General features: G+C 47.5%; 1 protein-coding gene across 2 annotated transcripts in view; it reads left to right on the top strand.

Moving 5' to 3' along the window:
• Nucleotides 1–20,073, top strand: part of USF2 (upstream transcription factor 2, c-fos interacting) — a 292,290-nt gene that overhangs the window by 257,933 nt on the left and 14,284 nt on the right. For both annotated transcript variants that reach the window (XM_033914828.1, XM_033914829.1), the window contains exons 7-8: nucleotides 964–1,022; nucleotides 1,490–1,584. In XM_033914828.1, the coding sequence (XP_033770719.1) occupies nucleotides 964–1,022; nucleotides 1,490–1,584 (154 nt within the window). The remainder of the gene's footprint in view (nucleotides 1–963; nucleotides 1,023–1,489; nucleotides 1,585–20,073) is intronic.

The raw sequence follows: 20,073 nt of genomic DNA, 5'->3' as shown, positions 1-20,073 counted from the left end.
CTTGTATCTCTTTCTGCTATGCCCAGGCTGGATTATCACTTCCTTGTAAGGTCACAGCCCATAAGGTCAGAGCAATGGCAGCCTCAGTAGCATTCCTCAGATCAACACCAATCGAGGAAATTTGCAAGGCTGCCACCTGGTCCTCGGTTCACACATTCACCTCACATTATTGTCTGGATACCCTCTCCAGACGGGATGGACAGTTTGGCCAAACAGTATTGAAAAATTTATTCTCTTAAGTCGCCAACTCCCCCTCCATCCCACTGAGGTTAGCTTGGAGGTCACCCACTAGTGAGAATACCTGCCTGCTTGTCCTGGGATAAAGCAATGTTACTTACCGTAACAGTTGTTATCCAGGGACAGCAGGCAGCTATTCTCACGTCCCACCCACCTCCCCTGGGTTGGCTTCTCAGGCTAGCTACCTGAACTGAGGAGACACGCCCGGATCTCCGGGTAGGAAGGCACCGGCGCATGCGCGGTGCGGGCATCTAGAAACTTTAAGTTTCTACAAGCAACACGTGCTTGTGAGACGTCCGTACCGGGGCTCTGTCTGATGACATCACCCACTAGTGAGAATAGCTGCCTGCTGTCCCTGGATAACAACTGTTACGGTAAGTAACATTGCTTTACCTTCTTACCTTAATTTCTATACGGAATATGCATTTTTTGTAAAATGAAATATGGCTAAAAAATATGTCTGTTGTGGTTGTGGGGAGGATGCTGTGTATGTTGAAGATAATCGCTGTTGACTGTTTTATGTTTGTATTGTATTTTTTTATGATTTGTTGTTTGTAATGGTATATATTATGTCTGTTCATTTGTCCTTCACTTTGTGTAAGGCGAATAATAAATAAACAATACAATGCAATAAAATAGATAACATTTAAGATTTTAATATTTGGTGTTCAATAAACAGTTTAAGAATACTACCTTTCTTCTTTTTTTCTCAAATCATAAAATTAGAAAAATGGATGGAAATAGAACACCACGAGATGAAAGGAGAAGAGCACAGCACAATGAAGGTATGTTTAGGAGACTCTTAGGCCGCGTTAGTGGGGTTAGCACGTCGGACATTTCATCACAGGCTAACCCCCCGGCCGGCTAAAAAACTAATGCCTGCTCAATGCAGGCTTAGCAGCTAGGACGGCAGGCGGTTTAACACGCGGTATTACGTGCGTTAAACCCCTACCGCAGCTTGATAAAAGGACCTCTTAGTACCCGATTAGTGGGGAATGAGGGGGAAAGGCATGAGGTGCCCTGGCAGAGGTGGTCCTGGAACAGAAGTTTTTCCAGGGTGGTTGTGTGGTACTTCAGCAAAGCAGGGTGGGAAAATCCTAGTGCTAGAGTATCAAGAGGTGCTTCAGGTGTAGAATTGAGGTGCATTAGGAGGGACTTTGTGTTGGTTAAAATCTTTAATGATAAAATGTATGCAATGTGAAGCTAATCAAAAACACAAGAGGATATTTTGAAAATATTTTTATATATTTAGTGGAACGACGAAGAAGAGACAAAATCAATAACTGGATAGTCCAGCTGTCTAAAATTATTCCAGACTGCAATACAGACAACAGCAAGACTGGAGCGGTAAGGCAGCATGTGGTGAGGGCATTATGGCCTAGGTTACAAAATATAGTATTGCATTTGTTACGTAGCACTTTTAATTGATTGGAAGGAAATGTCATAATAAAATATTACTCTATTTAATCTAGGTAGAACTTGCTTCAAAATAATACTAATTTTAAAATCTGAAGATCTCTGGAAAACTCAGATTTCTATTTATTTCATTCCTATTGATACTAAAACTTTTAAAAACAGCTCTCAATGATTTACCCTGGTAAACCACCTATTAGAAAATACTCCCTTTTTTAAAATATCATCAAGCCTTCATAATGCGTCAGGGCTTATTATGGCTTCTTAATAAAACTACATCTAACCCCCCTCTTGGCTGTCTCTGGAAAAAATCTTATATGGTACCAGCAATCTTGCTTGCATCCTGTCAATATCCTCTTCTCTGAAAAAATATAATTGTATTTTCCATTCAACATATAAGGTTCTATTACATTTTGATAGCATTATGAAAATCAAATGGAAAGACACCACATTGATTTCATTATGGAGCAATGACACTTTTAAGATCAATAACATCGCCTTGAATTGGCCTATTTGGCAAAAATATGATATCTGGACACTGCAAGATCTTTTATGTAATAATTGATGGTTGGCTTTTGAAGAAGTGTGTGATAAATTTAATCTTGTGTGCTTCAATTCCGGAACTTATAAAATTGAAACCAATACCTGATCTCCTTCAAAATATTATTACTATAGCTCCTCTTAAAGGTGTTGTCTCTAAATGGTACACTTTATTGAGACAAACTTCACCTGTGTCTATATCACTAACAATGAGTGCATGGCGTCCAGATTTAGACATTTCCGCTGATGATGAGCTTTGGCAGAAAGTGTGGACCACAGTATTCAAATCTATTAGATCGGCTCCAGTCCTTCAATCAATATACTTTCTATTACATCAATCCCACTGGACGCCACATAAACTCGCTAAATTTTCCAAAGAAGGTTCCAATCTATGCTGGTCCTGTGGAGAATTTGAAGGTACACTGCCGCACATGTTATACCAATGCTCACATATTAAATTGTATTGGAATAAAGTCTGAAGCACTATATACACCATTCTAAATATTAATGAACCCTTAAATCTTAAAATTATTATTCTTGGACAACATAGTCTCACATATTCTATGCCCGAACCCAGTGCTCGTTTACTTAACATCTTATTTTTCGTGGCTATTAAAAACATCTTGCACTGTTGGAAGGACTTATCTATGGTGGAACACTGTATGCATAACCAACAAATTTGAAAGTGTAATAGCTGAAAAACATCATTCTATTAGTTCTTTTCTCAAAGTATGGAGACCTGTTCAACTTTATTGTGACTTGGACCGTTGACATAAAATTATCTCAATGTAATACCAATGTAATATTTATAAAATATATTTAGAGTCACTTGTTGTCAGTTAATTAAGTCACTTGGGATGCTTAGTATGATGCTCATTGGGAACTCTCTTCTATTCTTTTCACGTATACCGTATTTTCGCGGATATAACGCGCACCCGTGTAAAACGCGCACACGGGTATAGCGCGCAGAAATCACGATGATATGTACAAAAACTTTTGTATACCGCGCTCACGGGTATACCGCGCATGATGCCCGACGCTCCTTTCGCCCGCCCTGACTTTCCGTGCGCTGTCCCGACTCTCCGTTCACCCCCCCTGACTTTCCGTGCACTGTCCCCCCTTGAAGTCCTGTCCCCCCTTGAAGGTCTGTCCCCATCCTGAAAGCCTGATGCCCCCCCCCGACGTCCGATACATCCCCCCCCGGCAGGACCACTCGCACCCCCACCCCGAAGGACCGCTGACTCCCCAACAATATCGGGCCAGGAGGGAGCCCAAACCCTCCTGGCCACGGCGACCCCCTAACCCCACCCCGCACTACATTACGGGCAGGAGGGATCCCAGGCCCTCCTGCCCTCGACGCAAACCCCCTCCCCCCAACGACCGCCCCCCCCCAAGCACCTCCGCCCGTCCCCCAGCCGACCCGCGACCCCCCTGGCCGACCCCCACGACACCCCCACCCGCCTTCCCCGTACCTTTGTGTAGTTGGGCCAGAAGGGAGCCCAAACCCTCCTGGCCACGGCGACCCCCCTAACCCCACCCCGCACTACATTACGGGCAGGAGGGATCCCAGGCCCTCCTGCCCTCGACGCAAACCCCCCTCCCCCCAACGACCGCCCCCCCCCAAGAACCTCCGACCGCCCCCCCAGCCGACCCGCGACCCCCCTGGCCGACCCCCACGACCCCCCCACCCCCCTTCCCCGTACCTTTGGTAGTTGGCCGGACAGACGGGAGCCAAACCCGCCTGTCCGGCAGGCAGCCAACGAAGGAATGAGGCCGGATTGGCCCATCCGTCCTAAAGCTCCGCCTACTGGTGGGGCCTAAGGCGCGTGGGCCAATCAGAATAGGCCCTGGAGCCTTAGGTCCCACCTGGGGGCGCGGCCTGAGGCACATGGTCCGCTCCGCCTACTGGTGGGGCCTAAGGCGCGTGGGCCAATCAGAATAGGCCCTGGAGCCTTAGGTCCCACCTGGGGGCGCGGCCTGAGGCACATGGTCCCCGACCATGTGCCTCAGGCCCGCCCCCAGGTGGGACCTAAGGCTCCAGGGCCTATTCTGATTGGCCCACGCGCCTTAGGCCCCACCAGTAGGCGGAGCTTTAGGACGGATGGGCCAATCCGGCCTCATTCCTTTGTTGGCTGCCTGCCGGACAGGCGGGTTTGGCTCCCGTCTGTTCGGCCAACTACCAAAGGTACGGGGAAGGGGGGTGGGGGGGTCGTGGGGGTCGGCCAGGGGGGGCGCGGGGCGGCTGGGGGGGCGTTCGGAGGTTCTTGGGGGGGGGCGGTCGTTGGGGGGGAGGGGGGTTTGCGTCGAGGGCAGGAGGGCCTGGGATCCCTCCTGCCCGTAATGCAGTGCGGGGTGGGATTAGGGGGTCGCCGTGGCCAGGAGGGTTTGGGCTCCCTTCTGGCCCGATATTGTCGGGAAGTCGGCGGTCCTTCGGGGTGGGGGTGCGAGTGGTCCTGCCGGGGGGGGATGTATCGGACGTCGGGGAGTCGGCCGGGCAAGAGGGCTTGGGCTCCCTCTTGCTCCGATCGTGGGTGCGGGTGGGAGCGCGTGCGAGCGGTCGTTCGGGGTGGGGGTGCGAGCGGTCCTGCTGGGGGGGTGAATCGGGCGGGGTGGGAACTATGTTTAAAAACTTTAGTATACCGCGCTCAGGCATATAACGCGCGAGGGGTATGCGCGGTAGGTAAAAACGCGTATAACGCGCGCGTTATATCCGCGAAAATACGGTACTCTCAGCTGAAATTATATGTACTGGCCCTGCTGGATTTGGTTGACATGAGACACTGGTTGTATTGACTTATAAATAATACTATCTTCCCGCTTATTAACTGATACGTACACTAGTCTGTTTCATGTTTAAGTTATCTTTTGTATATTTATATATATGTATATTTGCATATTTATAATAATTATTTGTATACTTTGTATATTTATTTTGAAAAATAAAAATGTAAATTAAAAAAGAAAAGAAAATACTCCCTTCACAGTGGCTAAAAGTAAGCATGGGCTTCAGGTTAAAAAGAGTTGCTCCCATGGGTATGTTTGTACACTGTTTTCTTCCCAAATTGATGCCAGAAAATACACAGATACATCTGTAGCTAATATATATCTTACCACAGGCCATTCAAATGTGGGTGGTGGTGGTTGAGGTTTGGTTTGGTTTGGTTTGGTTTGGGGAGGGGGGGGTTGTTTTTGGGTTGTTGTTTTTTTTTTTGTTACTGTGGCTCTTCTTGCTTGAGGCTATTCAGAAGTCAGGTCCCCTCTTTGTTCAGGTGATTTCTAGATTTCATTGCTATGTTTTTGGAATTATTTTTCCAAATTTCACTGAGGAGTGAGTATTTTCTATTTCCTCCCTTGTATTTCATTGACTGAAGTTGCCTTTTATTATAACGACAACTTAAATTCCATTTTTTCAGACTTCTGTGCTGTACTTTTGCTTTAACATAACATTTATATACCGCAAAACCTTGTGGATCCTTGTGGTTATCAATTTGCAAAAAGAAAAGCTAAACATCAAGCAGTGAAAGAAGTTTACATAGACTTCCAATTATAAGAATTTAGCATATAAGTAAATTTTTAACAGTTTTCTAAAATTCATATAAGATGTGGAAGTGGAAAATAATCAATGAAGGTTGGAATCCCAAGTAGCAGTTTGATACGAGAGCAGTAAAGAAGGGAAACTGACAGGGTCGATGGTCAGTCTAGAAAAGGTATGCAGACAGATTGATAGGCTTAAAAGCGATAAATCCCCGGGACCAGACAGCATCCACCCGAAAGTAATCAAGGAACTGAAAGGATTTATAGCTGAACTGCTTCAACTAATAACCAATCTGTCGATCAAATCGGGAAACATTCCGGAAGACTGGAAAGTGGCGAATGATACGTCAATCTTCAAGAAGGATTCGAGGGAAGATCCAGGAAACTACAGACCAGTGAATCTGATTTCAGTACCGGGAAAGATGGTAGAGGCGCTGATAAAGGACCGCATCATTGATCACCTTGATGGATACAATTTGATGAGGACCAGCCAGCACGGCTTCAGCGAAGGAAGATCTGACTTTGACAGATTTACTGCACTTTTTCAAGAGGGTAAATAGGCAGATAGACAAGGATGACCCGGTCGACATCGTTTATCTAGATTTTCAGAAGGCGTTCGACAAGGTTCCCCATTAACGTCTGCTTTGAAAAATTGCAAACCATGGAATCGAGGGTGAAATACTCATGTGGATTAGAAACTGGTTAGCGGATAGGAAACAGAGTGGGGTAAATGGACAGTACTCAGACTGGAAAAGCGTCACGAGTGGAGTGCCGTAGGTTTGATGCTCAGTCCCGTGCTCTTCAACATATTTATAAATGACCTGGAAATTGGTACGACAAGCGAGGTGATTAAATTTGCGGACGATACAAAGCTATATAGTAGTGAGGACACAGAAGGATTGTGAAGACCTACAAAGAGACATAAACACACTCAAGGAATGGGCCGCAAAATGGCAAATGAGGTTCAAGGTGGATAAGTGCAAGGTGATGCATGTCGGTAACAAAAATCATATGCACGAATACAGGATATAAAGTACTGTACTCAGAGAGAGCCCCCAGGAAAGAGACTTGGGAGTACTTGTAAACAAGACAATGAAACCGTCCGCGCAATGTGCGGTGGCGGCGAAAAAGGGAAACAGAATGCTAGGAATGATTAAGAAGGGGATCACAAACAGATCGGAGAAGGTTATCATGCCGTTGTAACGAGCCATGGTGCGCCCCCACCTGGAGTACTGTGTCCAACACTGGTCGCCATACATGAGAAAGGACCTAGTACTGCTCGAAAAGGTCCAAAGAAGAGCGACAAAAATGGTTAAGGGACTGGAGGAATTGCCGTACAACGAGAGGCTGGAGAAACTGGGCCTCTTCTCCCTTAAGAAAAGAAGACTGAGAGGGGACATGATTGAAACATTCAAGATATTGAAGGGAATTGACTTAGTAGAGAAAGAGAGATTCTTTACCCTCTCCAAGGTGAAGAGAACAAGAGGGCACTCGCTGAAGTTAGAAGGGAAAAGATTCCGTACTAACATAAGGGAAGTTCTTCTTCACCCAGAGAGTGGTAGAAATCTGGAACACTCTTCTAGAGGCTGTTCTAGGGGAAAGCATCCTCCAGGGATTCAAGAAAGGGTTAGATAAGTTCCTGCTGAACCAGAGCATACGCAGGTAAGGCTAGACTCTAGTAGGGCACTGGTCTTTGACCTAAGGGCTGCTGTGTGAGTGGACTGCTGGGCACAATGCACCATTGGTCTGACCCAGCAGCGGCAAAACTTATGTTCTTATATCTTTTCTAACGACATCCCCTGGCTGATAGAAAATCACATTTCTGTAACGCCTGGTAGACTGGTACTGTTGGAATTTTGTTTTGGACTCCTGGGTTCCCCTTTTGTGCCAGATAGAGCTTGGACTGGTCTTGTTTAGGGATTCGTCCAACTTCAGGGGTATTAAACTCAGTGGGTCTCGTGCTGGGTCCTTCCTCCACCTCCCCACATTTTTGTAGAGGTGCCTTAGCTGGCAGCTTGGCTCCCTGGTTGGTCAGGCTTCCTGCTTTGAGAGCCGTGGAGTCTCTTCTGAATAAGTGGAAAAATAATCCTGAGGTGTGCCGGTCTAAAGGGCTCAATTCCCTTTAAAACTGCTGTTTGTATTGTTTTTCTCATCTAGCCAGCACTTTAATTACAGCTAGGGCGTTTTTCAGCACAGTCAGCACTTTTAAAGGGGAAAAAATGCTCATTGTGCTCCAGACGTGAGGTACTCGTGGCCGGCCTGTGCAAGCGTTGTACAGACCAGATCGGTGGGAGAGTCTCATCGGCATCAGTTGCCAGCAGCCAGGGCACCTCACCACATATACCTCGCAAGTCGGCTTCGGATCACGAGAAAGCCTGGGCTTCCCCCGACCCCCAGGTGGAGGGTTCCCCAGCCGACGATCAGGGTGAAAAGGATTCCCTGATTGCCGGAGCAGCTGGGGATTCCCTTTTCACATCGGACAGTTCCTCGACCTAGTGTCAGGAAAGTTCCAGGCTTTTCAGAAGTGACAAGCCACAGGAGCTCCGATTTTGGCGGTTTCAGGTCCAATTTCGGCAGGAAGCTCCTCCTTAATTTCTGTTACCTCAGATGACCTTCCCCCTGTTCTGGAAATAACAGGGGTTAGATATGGAAGGGTCCCCTGCTGGGGCAGGGAGTCCCTTGGGGCCGCCAAGGGTTTTTTCCCCTGAATTTATGCACTCTCTAAAGCTTATGTGCTGGCGGCTGGAGGTTCCGTGTCCGGTGGGGGGGTTGCCCTCGACATCATCCCCGGTTTTGCCCCCCCCCCTTTACTCCTCTCTTGTCCAAGTGCCCAAGGGTTTCTTGGGATGAGCATTTTTGCCCAGAAGAGCAAGATGTTATTGATGAGGACCTGGACCCTTGGGGAGATTTCCAGGATCCTCTTGGGGGGTCGGAATCTGCCAGCGAAGGGTTCGAGCACCCCCCTGCTGGCGAAGATGCTTCTGTGGTGCGCATTTTTCAGCGGGAAGAGCTTCATTAACTAATTCTTCAGATCTCCTCGATTTTGCATTTTGAGGACACCGTATTGGTGCCCCCGCATACGGTGGACCCCTTGCTTAAGGGGGTCCGCTCTGCTTTCCACACTTTTCCTATGCATCAGGATATTCGGGACATTATGCTCACACAGTGACAGGTGCCGGAAGCTCCCTTTCATTTTACGCACTCCATGGCCCGCTTGTATCCCATTCCTGAAGGGGATAGGGACACTCTGAAGTCGCTTGTGGAGGGCGCAGTGGTCTCAGCCATCTCTAAGAGGCATACCGTGCCTAACAAGGGCAGTGTGGCCTTGAAGGACCCGGAGGAGCGTAAGTTGGAGTCCCTCCTTAAACAGTTTTGATGTGACAGTTCTGGCGGTCCATGCGGCGATGTGTGGCGAGCTGGTGGCTCGGGCGGTGTTTTCGCTGGGCTGAGCATGTGCTTGACAGTAAATCTGAAGATTGGGAATTGCTAAAGTGCGAGGTGGCAAAGTTTGAATTGGATGCATCTTATCTTTCAGATGCTATGTATGACCTCTGGCGAGCTTCTGCCAAGTCGTCGTTTTTTGCAGTGGCAGCTCGCCGTACCTTGTGGCTTCGTGTTTGGTCGGCGGATTCGGCATCCAAAGCTAAGTTAACTAAGTTTCTGTTTAAAGGATCTTTCTTGTTTGGTGAGGACCTGGACAAGTTGGTTCAGACTCACTGATTCTAAAGTACCTCATGTGCTCAAGGATAGGTGCTGCTTGTGTGCTTGAGGATAGGTGCTGCTTGTGGGAGTGGGCGTGATTTCTGCCACTTCCAGCCTGGTCAAGAGGCTGCTTCTTTTCAGTCTCCTGGGCTCTCTAGAGGCAGGTTCTTCCAGCGCATGCAGTCCTTTCGGGGGGCCTGCCAGGGTGCGGGTAGCGCTCCCGTAGGGTCCCCTGCCACCCGTCCTGCCCAATGACTCCTTGCCAGCTCTTGTCTTGGTTCCGGTGGACATCCGGCTATTGGATTTTTAACCAAAATGGACAGACATCACGTCCGATAAGTGGGTTCTGCAGGTGATTTGGGACGGCTGTGATCTGGCGTTTTCCCCATTCCTTGCCAGATCATTATCTCGCTTCTCCCTTGCAGGTGGCGTGGAAGCAGCAGGCCTTTCGCCACACCCTTCACAGATTGTTGGATCTCCATGCGGTGGTTCCAGTTCCCCCGCAGGAGTGGGGCACAGGTTGGTACTTGATTTACTTTGTGGTGCCAAAGAAAGAAGGGACCTTTCGGCCCATCCTCGATTTGAAGGGGGTCAACAGGGATCTTCATGTGCCTTTCTTCCACATGGAAACTCTGTGATCTGTGATTCTGGTGGTTCAGCCGGTGGAGTTTCTGACCTCTCTAGATCTGACGGAGGCCTAGATCAGTCTGGATCATCCTGTTCCGCTTCCAGGCTTGGCTCGGTGCAGTCTTCATTGGTGGCTCCAGACCTCCCATCATGTACAAGGGGCGAGTCTGGACCAGCCGCAGTGGACAGTGCTGCTCACGGATGCCAGTATTCTCGGTTGTGGAGCTCAGTGTCTAAGTCACTCAGCTCAGGGGACGTGGCCCACGAAGGAGGCTTCTTGATCAATCAATGTCTTGGAGACCAGAGCCATCCGTCTGGTGCTGTTAGCCTTCCAGTCCTTTCTGATGGACAAGTCAGTCAAGGTTCTTTCGGACAATGCCACGATGGTGGCCTATGTCAATCATGGGGGCACCAGGAGCACTTTGGTGGCACAGGAGGCGGCTCTGCTCATGGTCTGGACGGAGTCTCATCTTCAGGAAATATCAGCCTCCCATATAGCCGAGTGGAGAATGTTCACACAGACTTCCTAAGTCTTCACGTGCTAGATCCCAGAAAGTGGTGTCTAAGCCCAGTGGCCTTTCAGATGATAGTGCAGACTTGGGGTCAGCCCCTCATGGACCTGATGGCCACAAGTGTCAACTCCAAACCACCCCACTTCTTCAGTTGTCGCAGAGACGGTCAGGCCGAGGTCCTAGATGCTCTGGTTCAACCAAGGCCAATGGAGGGGCTGTTGTATGTGTTCCCTCCATGGCCATTAGTGGGCAGAGTTCTTCTCCGCATAATTTGCCATCCGGGCTTTGTGGTTCTGTTGGCTCCAGATTGGCCCAGGTGGCTGTGGTACGCGGATCTGTTAAGGCATCTGGTGGCTGATCTTCCTCTGCCTCTCTTGGACAACCTTCTGACTCAGGATCCCTTTCCAATGTTCAGTCCGAGTCCCTTCTGTCTTACAGCTTGACTCTTGAACAGGATCGCCTAGGTAAGAAGGGCTATTCAGATAAAGTGATCTCAACTCTCGGGGTTTCGGAGGCTTTCCATCTCTCGGGCTTATGTGAGGGTTTTGCGTCTATTTGAGGAGTGGTGTGATGCACGTGGAGTGGTCTCTTTTCGCGCTTCCTTGCCTACCATCTTAGAGTTCATGCACGATGGCCTGGATAGGGGACTGGCTTGGTCTTCTCTCCAGGTTCAGTTTGCGGCCTTGTCAGCCTTTCGTGGGTTGTTGAAAGGTCAGCATTTGACTGCTATTCCTGATGTGATTCTCTTCTTGCAGGCGGCCAAATTGCTCAAGCCCCCTGTTCCATGTTGGGATCTGAATCTGATTCTGTCAGTTCTAGTGCGCCCTCCTTTTGAACCATTGGTCAACTGCTCTTTGAAGGACCTTACTCTTAAAGTGGTCTTCTTGGTGGCCATTACTTTAGCTAGATGTGTTTCTGAGCTGCAGGCTTTCTCTTGTAGGGCTCCCTACTTAGAGTTTTCTAGGGAGCAGGTTGTCTTGAGGCCTGTTCCTTCTTTTCTGCCAAAGGTAGTTTCTCCTTTTCATGTCAATCCGGCTGTTGTTCTCCTGGTGTTGGGTAGCCGGGAGGGCTCTTCTGAGCAAAGACAGTTGCACAAGTTGGATGTCGGTTGGGTCTTTCACTCTTATGTGCAGAGAATCCAGGAGATCAGGAAATCAGATCATCTCTTTGTCCTTCTCGTGGGTCCTCGTCAGGGGGATGGCGCTTCTAAGGCTTCTATTGCACACTGGACTAAGGAGACTATTGCTTCTGCTTATCTTCTGAAGAAAGTCTGTTCCAGAATTTCTCAAGGCTCATTCCACTTGGGATCAGGCAGCTTCTTGGGCCGAGTCTTCTCTAGTGCCTCCAGTGGATATTTGCAAGGCTGCAGTTTGGTCTTCTATGTATTCTTTGTCAGACATTACCATGTGGATGTTCATGGTATTCGGTGAATGTGTTGTGGTGTTGGCCTTTCGGGAGTCCCACCCTTAATGGGTACTGCTTTGGAACATCCCATTCGTAAGGACTATTATGCCAGAACAAGCAGGCAACCTATCTCAACATGTGGGACGTCATCCACGGAGCCCGGATGCGGACAGCTTTGCAAACAGACTTGCTTGAAGAATTTTAGAAAGTTCGTGACTGCTGCTCTGCGCATGTGTGAGTACCTTCCTGCCCAAAGCAGGGTGCGTATCTCCTCAGTTCTGTTTTCCGCGGAGCCGAGAAGTCCTATTTCGACGCTCTACGCTAGACTCAATCTACTTTGTGCCTTCTCTCACCGCAGCTTGTGTTCTTTTTATGATAGAGTCGCTGTGTTGCTTGCTCATTTTAATTTTACTTAAAAAAAAATTATGAACTTTCTTTGTGGCTATTTTTCAGTCTTTGTCCCGGCCGGTCACAGGTTCAAGAGTCGTGTGCCCGCTGTGCTACCCTTCAACCTTGACATTAAATGTTGAGTTCAGGTGAAGAAAATCTTCAGCGGTATGGATCCACTAACCCCGATCTCGACCTCGGCTCCGGTCAAGTCTTCTACGGGGCTCCCACCTTCGTCCTCGACCTTAATCAAACCTTCCTCACTTGGGAAGTCCTTGTTCTTGAGCAAATCAGTTAAGTCTTCTTCCCAAAGTGTCTTCCCTCTCTTCGATTTTAGCAAGACACATGATGGTTCTTTTAGGTCACATGGCTTCTACCGTTCACGTGACTCATTTTGCCAAACTTCACCTCAGAATCCTTCAGTGGACCCTGGCATCTCAGTGGGTTCAGTCAGACTTTTGACCCACTCTCTCAACACATCAGAATGACTCCTTCGTTGAGACAAGTCTCTCCACTTGTGGATGCTCTCTTCTAATCTCTCCAGAGGTTTACTGTTTCAAACACCCCCTCATCAGAAGGTCCTCACGACATATTCTTCGACCTACACTTGGGGGGCTCATCTCGATGGTCTCCGTACTCAAGGCCATTGGTCCAGCACGGATCGTCAGTGTCGCATCAATCTGTTGGAACTCAGAGCGATTTTGAAGGCTCACACTGTAACATTGTCTAGGCTCACTGCACTAGACAATGTTACATTCAGAAATGGACTAGATTTTCTGCTTGGTGCACCATTCATCACAAGGAGTCTCAATCTACCTCCTTATCTTCAGTTTTGTATTTTGTATATATTTTTTTATACCGTTCTACCAGGGGAGCTCAGAACGGTTTACAAAAATTTATTCAGGTACCCAAGCATTTTTCCCTGTCTGTCCCGGCAGGCTCACAATCTATCTAATGTACCTGGGGCAATGGGGGGATTAAGTGACTTGCCCAGGGTCACAAGGAGCAGCGTGGATTTGAACCCACAACCTCAGGGTGCTGAGGCTGTAGCTTTAACCACTGCACCGATTATCTGCTCCATTTGTCTCAATCAGGCCTCAAATCCACATACATTTGAGTCCATCTCAGTGCAACTGCTGCTTTTCATCATCCAATCGAAGGGAAACCCCTTTCTGCTCATCCTGTGGTTTCCAGATTTATGAAAGGTCTTTTCAATGTCAAATCACCTCTCAAACCTCTTCCAGTGGTTTGGGATCTCAATGTTGTTCTTGCTCAATTGATGAAACCTCCTTTTGAACCAATGGCTTCGGCTCATCTTAAATATCTCACTTGGAAAGTGATTTTTCTCATTGCTCTCATGTCTGCTCGCAAGGTCAGCAAGCTTTAGTTGCAGACCCACCTTTCACAGTATTCCATCATGACAAGGTGGTCCTCCGTACTCATCCTAAATTCTTACCTAAAGTGATTTCAGAATTTCATCTCAATCAATCCATTGTACTTCCAGTGTTTTTTTCCAAAGCCTCATTCTCATCCTGGAGGAACAGCTCTTCATACTCTGGACTGTAAGCGTGCTTTAGCTTTCTACTTGCAAAGAACTAAGCCACACAGATCTGCACCTCAACTTTTTGTCGTCTTTGATCCAAACAAGTTGGGACATCCGATTTCCAAGCGCACCATTTCCAACTGGTTATCTGTTTGCATCTCTTTCTGCTATGCTCAGGCTGGACTGCACCTACAGAGTCAAGTCACAGCCCATAAAGTCAGAGCCATGGCAGCATCAGTAGCTTTTCTTAGATCTACTCCTATTGAGGAAATCTGTAAAGCTGCCACTTGGTCCTCTGTTCATACCTTCACCTCTCATTATTATCTGGATGCTTTTTCCAGATGGGATGGCCATTTTGGCCAGGCAGTGTTACAAAATTTATTCTCCTGAATTGCCAACACTCCCACCATCCCATTCTAGTTAGCTTGGAGGTCACCCACTGTAAGGTTTAGCCCCCCAAATGTAAGGTTTTGGAAGCTTTCTCAGGAGGTTCAGGCATAAAGGTACCAAGATGCCATGAGTATGGGATATATTATATCTGACCCTGATATGCAATATAATAGGCCATGCCAAATCAACCAAATTAGCAAGTGTTAGAGAAGATACTGAAAATTCATGTATAACTGTCTTAAAAGCTAGGAATAACTTTGTGGGATATGCGTTGTAGAGAAATGTACATGTTTCATTTTACAGCAAAGAAAAATCATAACAATACATAGCAAAATTTGTACAATAATTAAGATAATTATAGGGTGAATTAAAACATTAAAGACATGATTTGCAGTGGGTGAATACCCAAAGAAGAGCTCCCAAACTGAGACACGAGTGCCTTGTAGCAAATTTTCAACAGTTTGTGCAATCTGTCCATTTTCAAAAGTGACGGTGTGATTCATTCCTGTGGAGGTTTTCTTAAGTTGTTCAATGTAGAGAATGACACGGGGAAAAAATCTGTCCCCGTCACCGCCCCGTCACCGGCCCACCATCCTCTGCACCGCCCCGTCACCGCCGTTCCCTTCACCGCCCCGTCACCGTCACCGCCATCCCTTTCACCGCCCCGTCACCGCCACTGCCATCCCATTCACCGCCCCGTCACCGTCACCGTCCCCGCTGCATCCATATAAGCCTTAGTACTGTAATATTTAGCTTATTCCTTTCTTATAAATCAAAGTTCCTGCTGCTGAACTAGAGAAAGAGATGTTCAGCTGGCAGGGCTTTGTTTATAAATTTTTATCAACACAACTAATATACTATTTTATCCTAAAGCAAAAAATAAATAAATAAATATAATTTTTTTTTCTACCTTTGTTGTCTGGTTTCTGCTTTCCACATCTTCTCATTGAATTCCTTCCATCCACTGTGTGTCTTCTCTCTGCGTCTTCCATTTGCTGTTACTGTGCCTCTCCCTTAACCCCCACCCCCCCCAATTGGTCTAGCACCCATCTTCTTCCCTCTGCTCCCGCATAGTCTGGCATCTGTCTTCTTCCCACTCTGTCTTCCACATTTCCCTTCGGGGTCTGTTCCTCTCCACCCTCCTTCAATGTCTGTCCTATTCCTTTCCACCACCATCCTTCCTTCCCTCCTTTACCATCTGTTCCTTTCTACTACCCTTCAGCTCCTCTCACGTGGCTTATCTATCTACCTTCCTCCCTCTTATTTTCATGGCACGTTACAATGTAATTTGTGCAAGCCACTGGAGCCTGCGAGCTCGGTCCCTGTCCCATCCCCACAAACCATCTCGCTTCTGTGCTCCTATTTTCTCCATTTCTAATATCTCCCCTATGTATCTGTCATTGCCCCCCCTGTGTCCATATACCATCCCCATGGCATGTCCCCTTTATGTCTCTGTCCCTATGCCCCATGCACATAATTTCCCCTCTTTCTGTTACCTTCCTGTGTCCAGATTTCCCCTATCTTCCTCTTCCATACCAGTGTGTCTCTTCTTTTCAACCCCATCTAGCTTTTTTCCCTCTTTCTTCCCCCCCCCTGCTTCTAGCATCTGGCTCACCTGCCAGTCCTTCCCTTTCTTTCCTGCTGTGGGTTTTTCTTTCCGACTTCATCCCCTTGGCCCAGAATCCTTTTCCCTTTCACTCCCTCCTTCCAATTTGAGCCGGGAACACTAGCGATCGCACGGTCTCCGCAGCTCACACCCGCCTGCCCAATCGATTCTAGTGTTTAGCCAGCTCTCTCCCTTCTCCTCACCTTAGTTTGTAGATTTTCTTTTTCGGCGACCCGCACGCTATCAGAGAGCCGCGCACGCGCGGCTGCTCAGTGTTCAATCTTCTGCTCTGCTGCAACTTCCTGTTTCTGGTTGCGTCAGAGCAGAAGATTGAACACTGAGCAGCCGCGCGTGCGGGTCGCCGAAAAAAAAAATCTACAAACTAAGGTGAGGAGAAGGGAGAGAGCTGGCTAAACACTAGAATCGATTGGGCAGGCGGGTGTGAGCTTCGGGGACCGCGCGATCCTTCATGCCTCACTGCGGGGACAAGACCATTCACCGCCCCGCGGGCGGTGAATGGCCTTGTCCCCGTCGCTGCAGCGACTGCTAGTTTTCTTCCCCGTTTTCGGCGGGTGACCCGCGGCTAAAATGCGGTGGCCGCAGGTAAACCGCCACCGTGTCATTCTCTAGTTCAATGTAGGCATGGGGTTCTGTGAAATTCTGCAGCTTGTGAAAGGTCTCGTTCCCCATACCAAGAGGGAGTGGATGCCTAGCATATGAAATAAAGTCTGGAATGTCCATAGAATCATTAGTTACCAAAGATGTGGAGTAGGTTGTCCCATTAATGGTGATGGAGGACAGAGGTGAATGACTTCACCAGGTGTTGTTCAGTAAATAGGTTAAACCAGTGGTCTCAAACTCAAACCCTTAGTGGGGTCACATTTTGGTTTTGTAGGTACTTGGAGGGCCGCAGAAAAAATAGTTAATTTCTTATTAAAGAAATGACAACTTTGCATGAGGTAAAACTCTTTATCCCAGGACAAGCAGGCAGGTATTCTCACTAGTGGGTGAAGTGATCCAACGGAGCCCCGATGTGGACACCTCACAAGCAGTCTTGCTTGATGAAACTCGAAGTTTCGAGTCGCCCGCACCGTGCATGCGCGAGTGCCTTCCCACCCAGCACAGGGCACGTCTCCTCAGTTCTTACTTTTCCGCGGAGCTGAGAAGTCCGTCTTCAACTCTCTGCGTGAAGTTTGTTCACTTGTGCCTTCTAAAGTCTGCGGTTTGGGGTTATTTTTCACTTAATCGCTGATTTTTGGTGTTCTTTATTGTTTAAAAAAATTTCTTCCATCCGTTCGACTGGACAGGCCACGTGGCCGCAGCCCCGCGGCTTCGATCTTGCGGCGGAGCTTTTCCGGTTTTAAAAAGTGTATCAAGTGCCAGCGTGCGATTTCGCTGACGGACCCTCATTGACGCTGTCTTCAGTGTCTCGGGCCTCAACACCTTCCGAAATCGTGCCGGCCTTGTTCAACACTTACAGACCGTGCCTTCGAACGTCGTTGCTTCTTGTGGGAGCAGTTGTTCACCGGGGAGACTTCAATGGAGCTGTCGTCATCGAAGGGTGCTTCCCCAGCTGCCTCGCCTGAGGCTCCTCAGGCTTCCACATCTTCTGCTCCGAGCCTCATCAAACCTGCTTCATTTGTGCCAGCTCCATCTTCGACGCAGGCTGCGATGTCTTCCTCTGTCTCCTCAGGTCAGGTAGCGCAGCAGCCTATACCTCCGGTGGGGCTTAAAGTGCCCAAGGCTTCTAAGCTCAAGCACTCTCACACTGCCTCGAAGGGGCGCGAAGCCCGTGCAGGTGGTCCCAGTGCTGATGCGGATCCCACCTTGCCGGCTTCGTTCCAGACCTTACTTGAGAAGCAATTCATTGAGCTCTTTTTACCATCGATGGACGACTATTACCACCGACCTCTGGGTCCTTTCCATCGTAAGGGAGGGATACTCTCTTCAGTTCCATCAAGTTCCTCCGGAACATCCTCAAGAGAGTATCCTTCCAACTTGACCCAGATTGCCCTTCTTCTTCAGGAAACTCAGGCTTTGTTGCAACTCCGGGCTGTCGAGCCGGTTCCTTTGGCTCAACAGAACAAGGGGTTTTACTCCCAGTACTTTCTTGTTCTGAAGAAGACGGGCGATCTGCGCCCTATTTTGGATCTCAGGGTGCTCAACAAATATTTGGTCAAGGAAAAGTTTCGCATGTTGACCCTGGCATCTCTGTATCCCCTCCTCGAGCAGAACGACTGGTTATGCTCTCTGGATCTCAAGGAGGCCTACACTCATATTCCCATCCATCCGGCCTCCCGTCAATACCTCAGATTTCAGGTGAGACATCTTCATCTTCAATACTGAGTGCTCCCTTTCGGCCTGGCATCGTCACCCAGAGTCTTCACCAAGTGTCTGGTTGTGGTGGCCGCAGCGCTCAGGAACCATGGTCTTCAGGTGTTTCCCTACCTGGACGACTGGCTCATCAAGGATTCCATGTCTCAGGGAGTCGTCCTGGCGACCCAGAGGACTATCTGGTTTCTGCAGAGTCTGGGGTTCGAGATCAACTTTCCGAAATCTCATCTGCAACCTTCCCAGACTCTTCCCTTCATTGGAGCTGTTCTGGATACTATCCAACTCAGAGTGTTCCTCCCCCCTCAGCGTCTGGATGCTCTTCTTCATCTTTGTCATTTAGTGTCCTCTCGCCCGTCCATCTCGGCAAGACTTATGATGGTTCTTCTGGGCCACATGGCCTCTACAGTACACGTGACTCCTTTTACCAGACTTTACCTCAGGATTCCTCAGTGGACCCTGGCATCTCAATGGATGCAGGTATACGACCCTCTGACTCGACACATCCAGGTCACTCCTGCTCTGACTCAGTCTCTTTGCTGGTGGATGCTCTCTTCAAATCTCTCCAGAGGTTTGCTGTTTCACATGCCCCCCCCATCAGAAGGTTCTCACGACCGACTCTTTGACTTACGCTTGGGGGGCTCATCTGGATGGTCTACGCACTCAAGGCACTCAAGTGCAGACCGTCTATGACACATCAATCTCCTGGAACTCAGTGCGATTTTCTTTTTTTTTTTTTTAAACTTCTTTATTCATTTTTTCCATCAATCAACAAGTTTACAATTTTATACAATATATTATACACAATCACTTGTACATTCTTACTCATATATCTTATCAAGTTGTAAAATATCCCACCCAATCCCCTCCCACTTCTATATTTCAATCATTATCATATTCTAACTCTTTCATTATATATTCAATCAATCTTGTAAAGGTGCCAAATCATTTGAATATTCCATTAATGGCCCCCATATCTTTTTAAAATTCTTATAATTCCCATTCTGTAATGCAATAGCTTTTTCCATTCTATATATATAACACACTGTATTCCACCAAAATGTAAAATTCAGACTTTTATAATCTTTCCAGTTCCTAGTTATGTGCTGGATGGCAACTCCCGTTAATATTAATAATAATTTATTATTAGATCCTGAAATTTGACTTTTATATCTCATTGAAGTGCCAAATAAAATTGTATCATAGGGCAGGGCTACATGATTTTCTAATAGCAAATTAATTTGGGGCCAGATTGACTTCCAGAATACATTTATACAAGGACAGAAAAAAATTAAATGATCTAACGTCCCTGCTTCTTGCTTAAAATGCCAACATCTATTAGATCTAGAATTATCTACTTTCTGTAAACGAACTGGGGTCCAAAACACTCTATGCAACAAAAACAACCATGTTTGTCTCATTGATGCCGACATTGTTGATTTTATTCTCCAAGACCAAATTCGTGGCCATTGAGATTCCGAAATTTGGTGTTTTATCTCAATGCTCCAAATATCCCTCAACCCAGTTTTCTTTTTTTTATTCAAATATTCACTTAATAATTTACACCACTGTGCGGCTTGGTGACCCAAGAAATCCGCCTGAAAGCAAAGGAATTCTAAACTATATTGATTATGAAGAGTCTTCCATTCAGGGAACCCCTCCTGAATAGCCTGCTTCAATTGCAACCATTTAAAACTTTGATTTTTATTCAGACCAAATTTGTGTTGCAATTGTGAAAAACTAAGCAGCGATCCATTTAATATAACATCATTCAAGGTACGAAAACCCCCAATAATCCATTGCTTCCAAACGATTTGCGCTCCGCCAATTTTGATCTTGGAGTTTAC

The sequence above is a fragment of the Geotrypetes seraphini genome, chromosome 11, assembly GCF_902459505.1.
Source record: "Geotrypetes seraphini chromosome 11, aGeoSer1.1, whole genome shotgun sequence".
NCBI lineage: Eukaryota > Metazoa > Chordata > Amphibia > Gymnophiona > Dermophiidae > Geotrypetes > Geotrypetes seraphini.
Note: the sequence above shows the minus strand (reverse complement) of the source record. Positions and strands in the feature narration are given on the sequence as shown.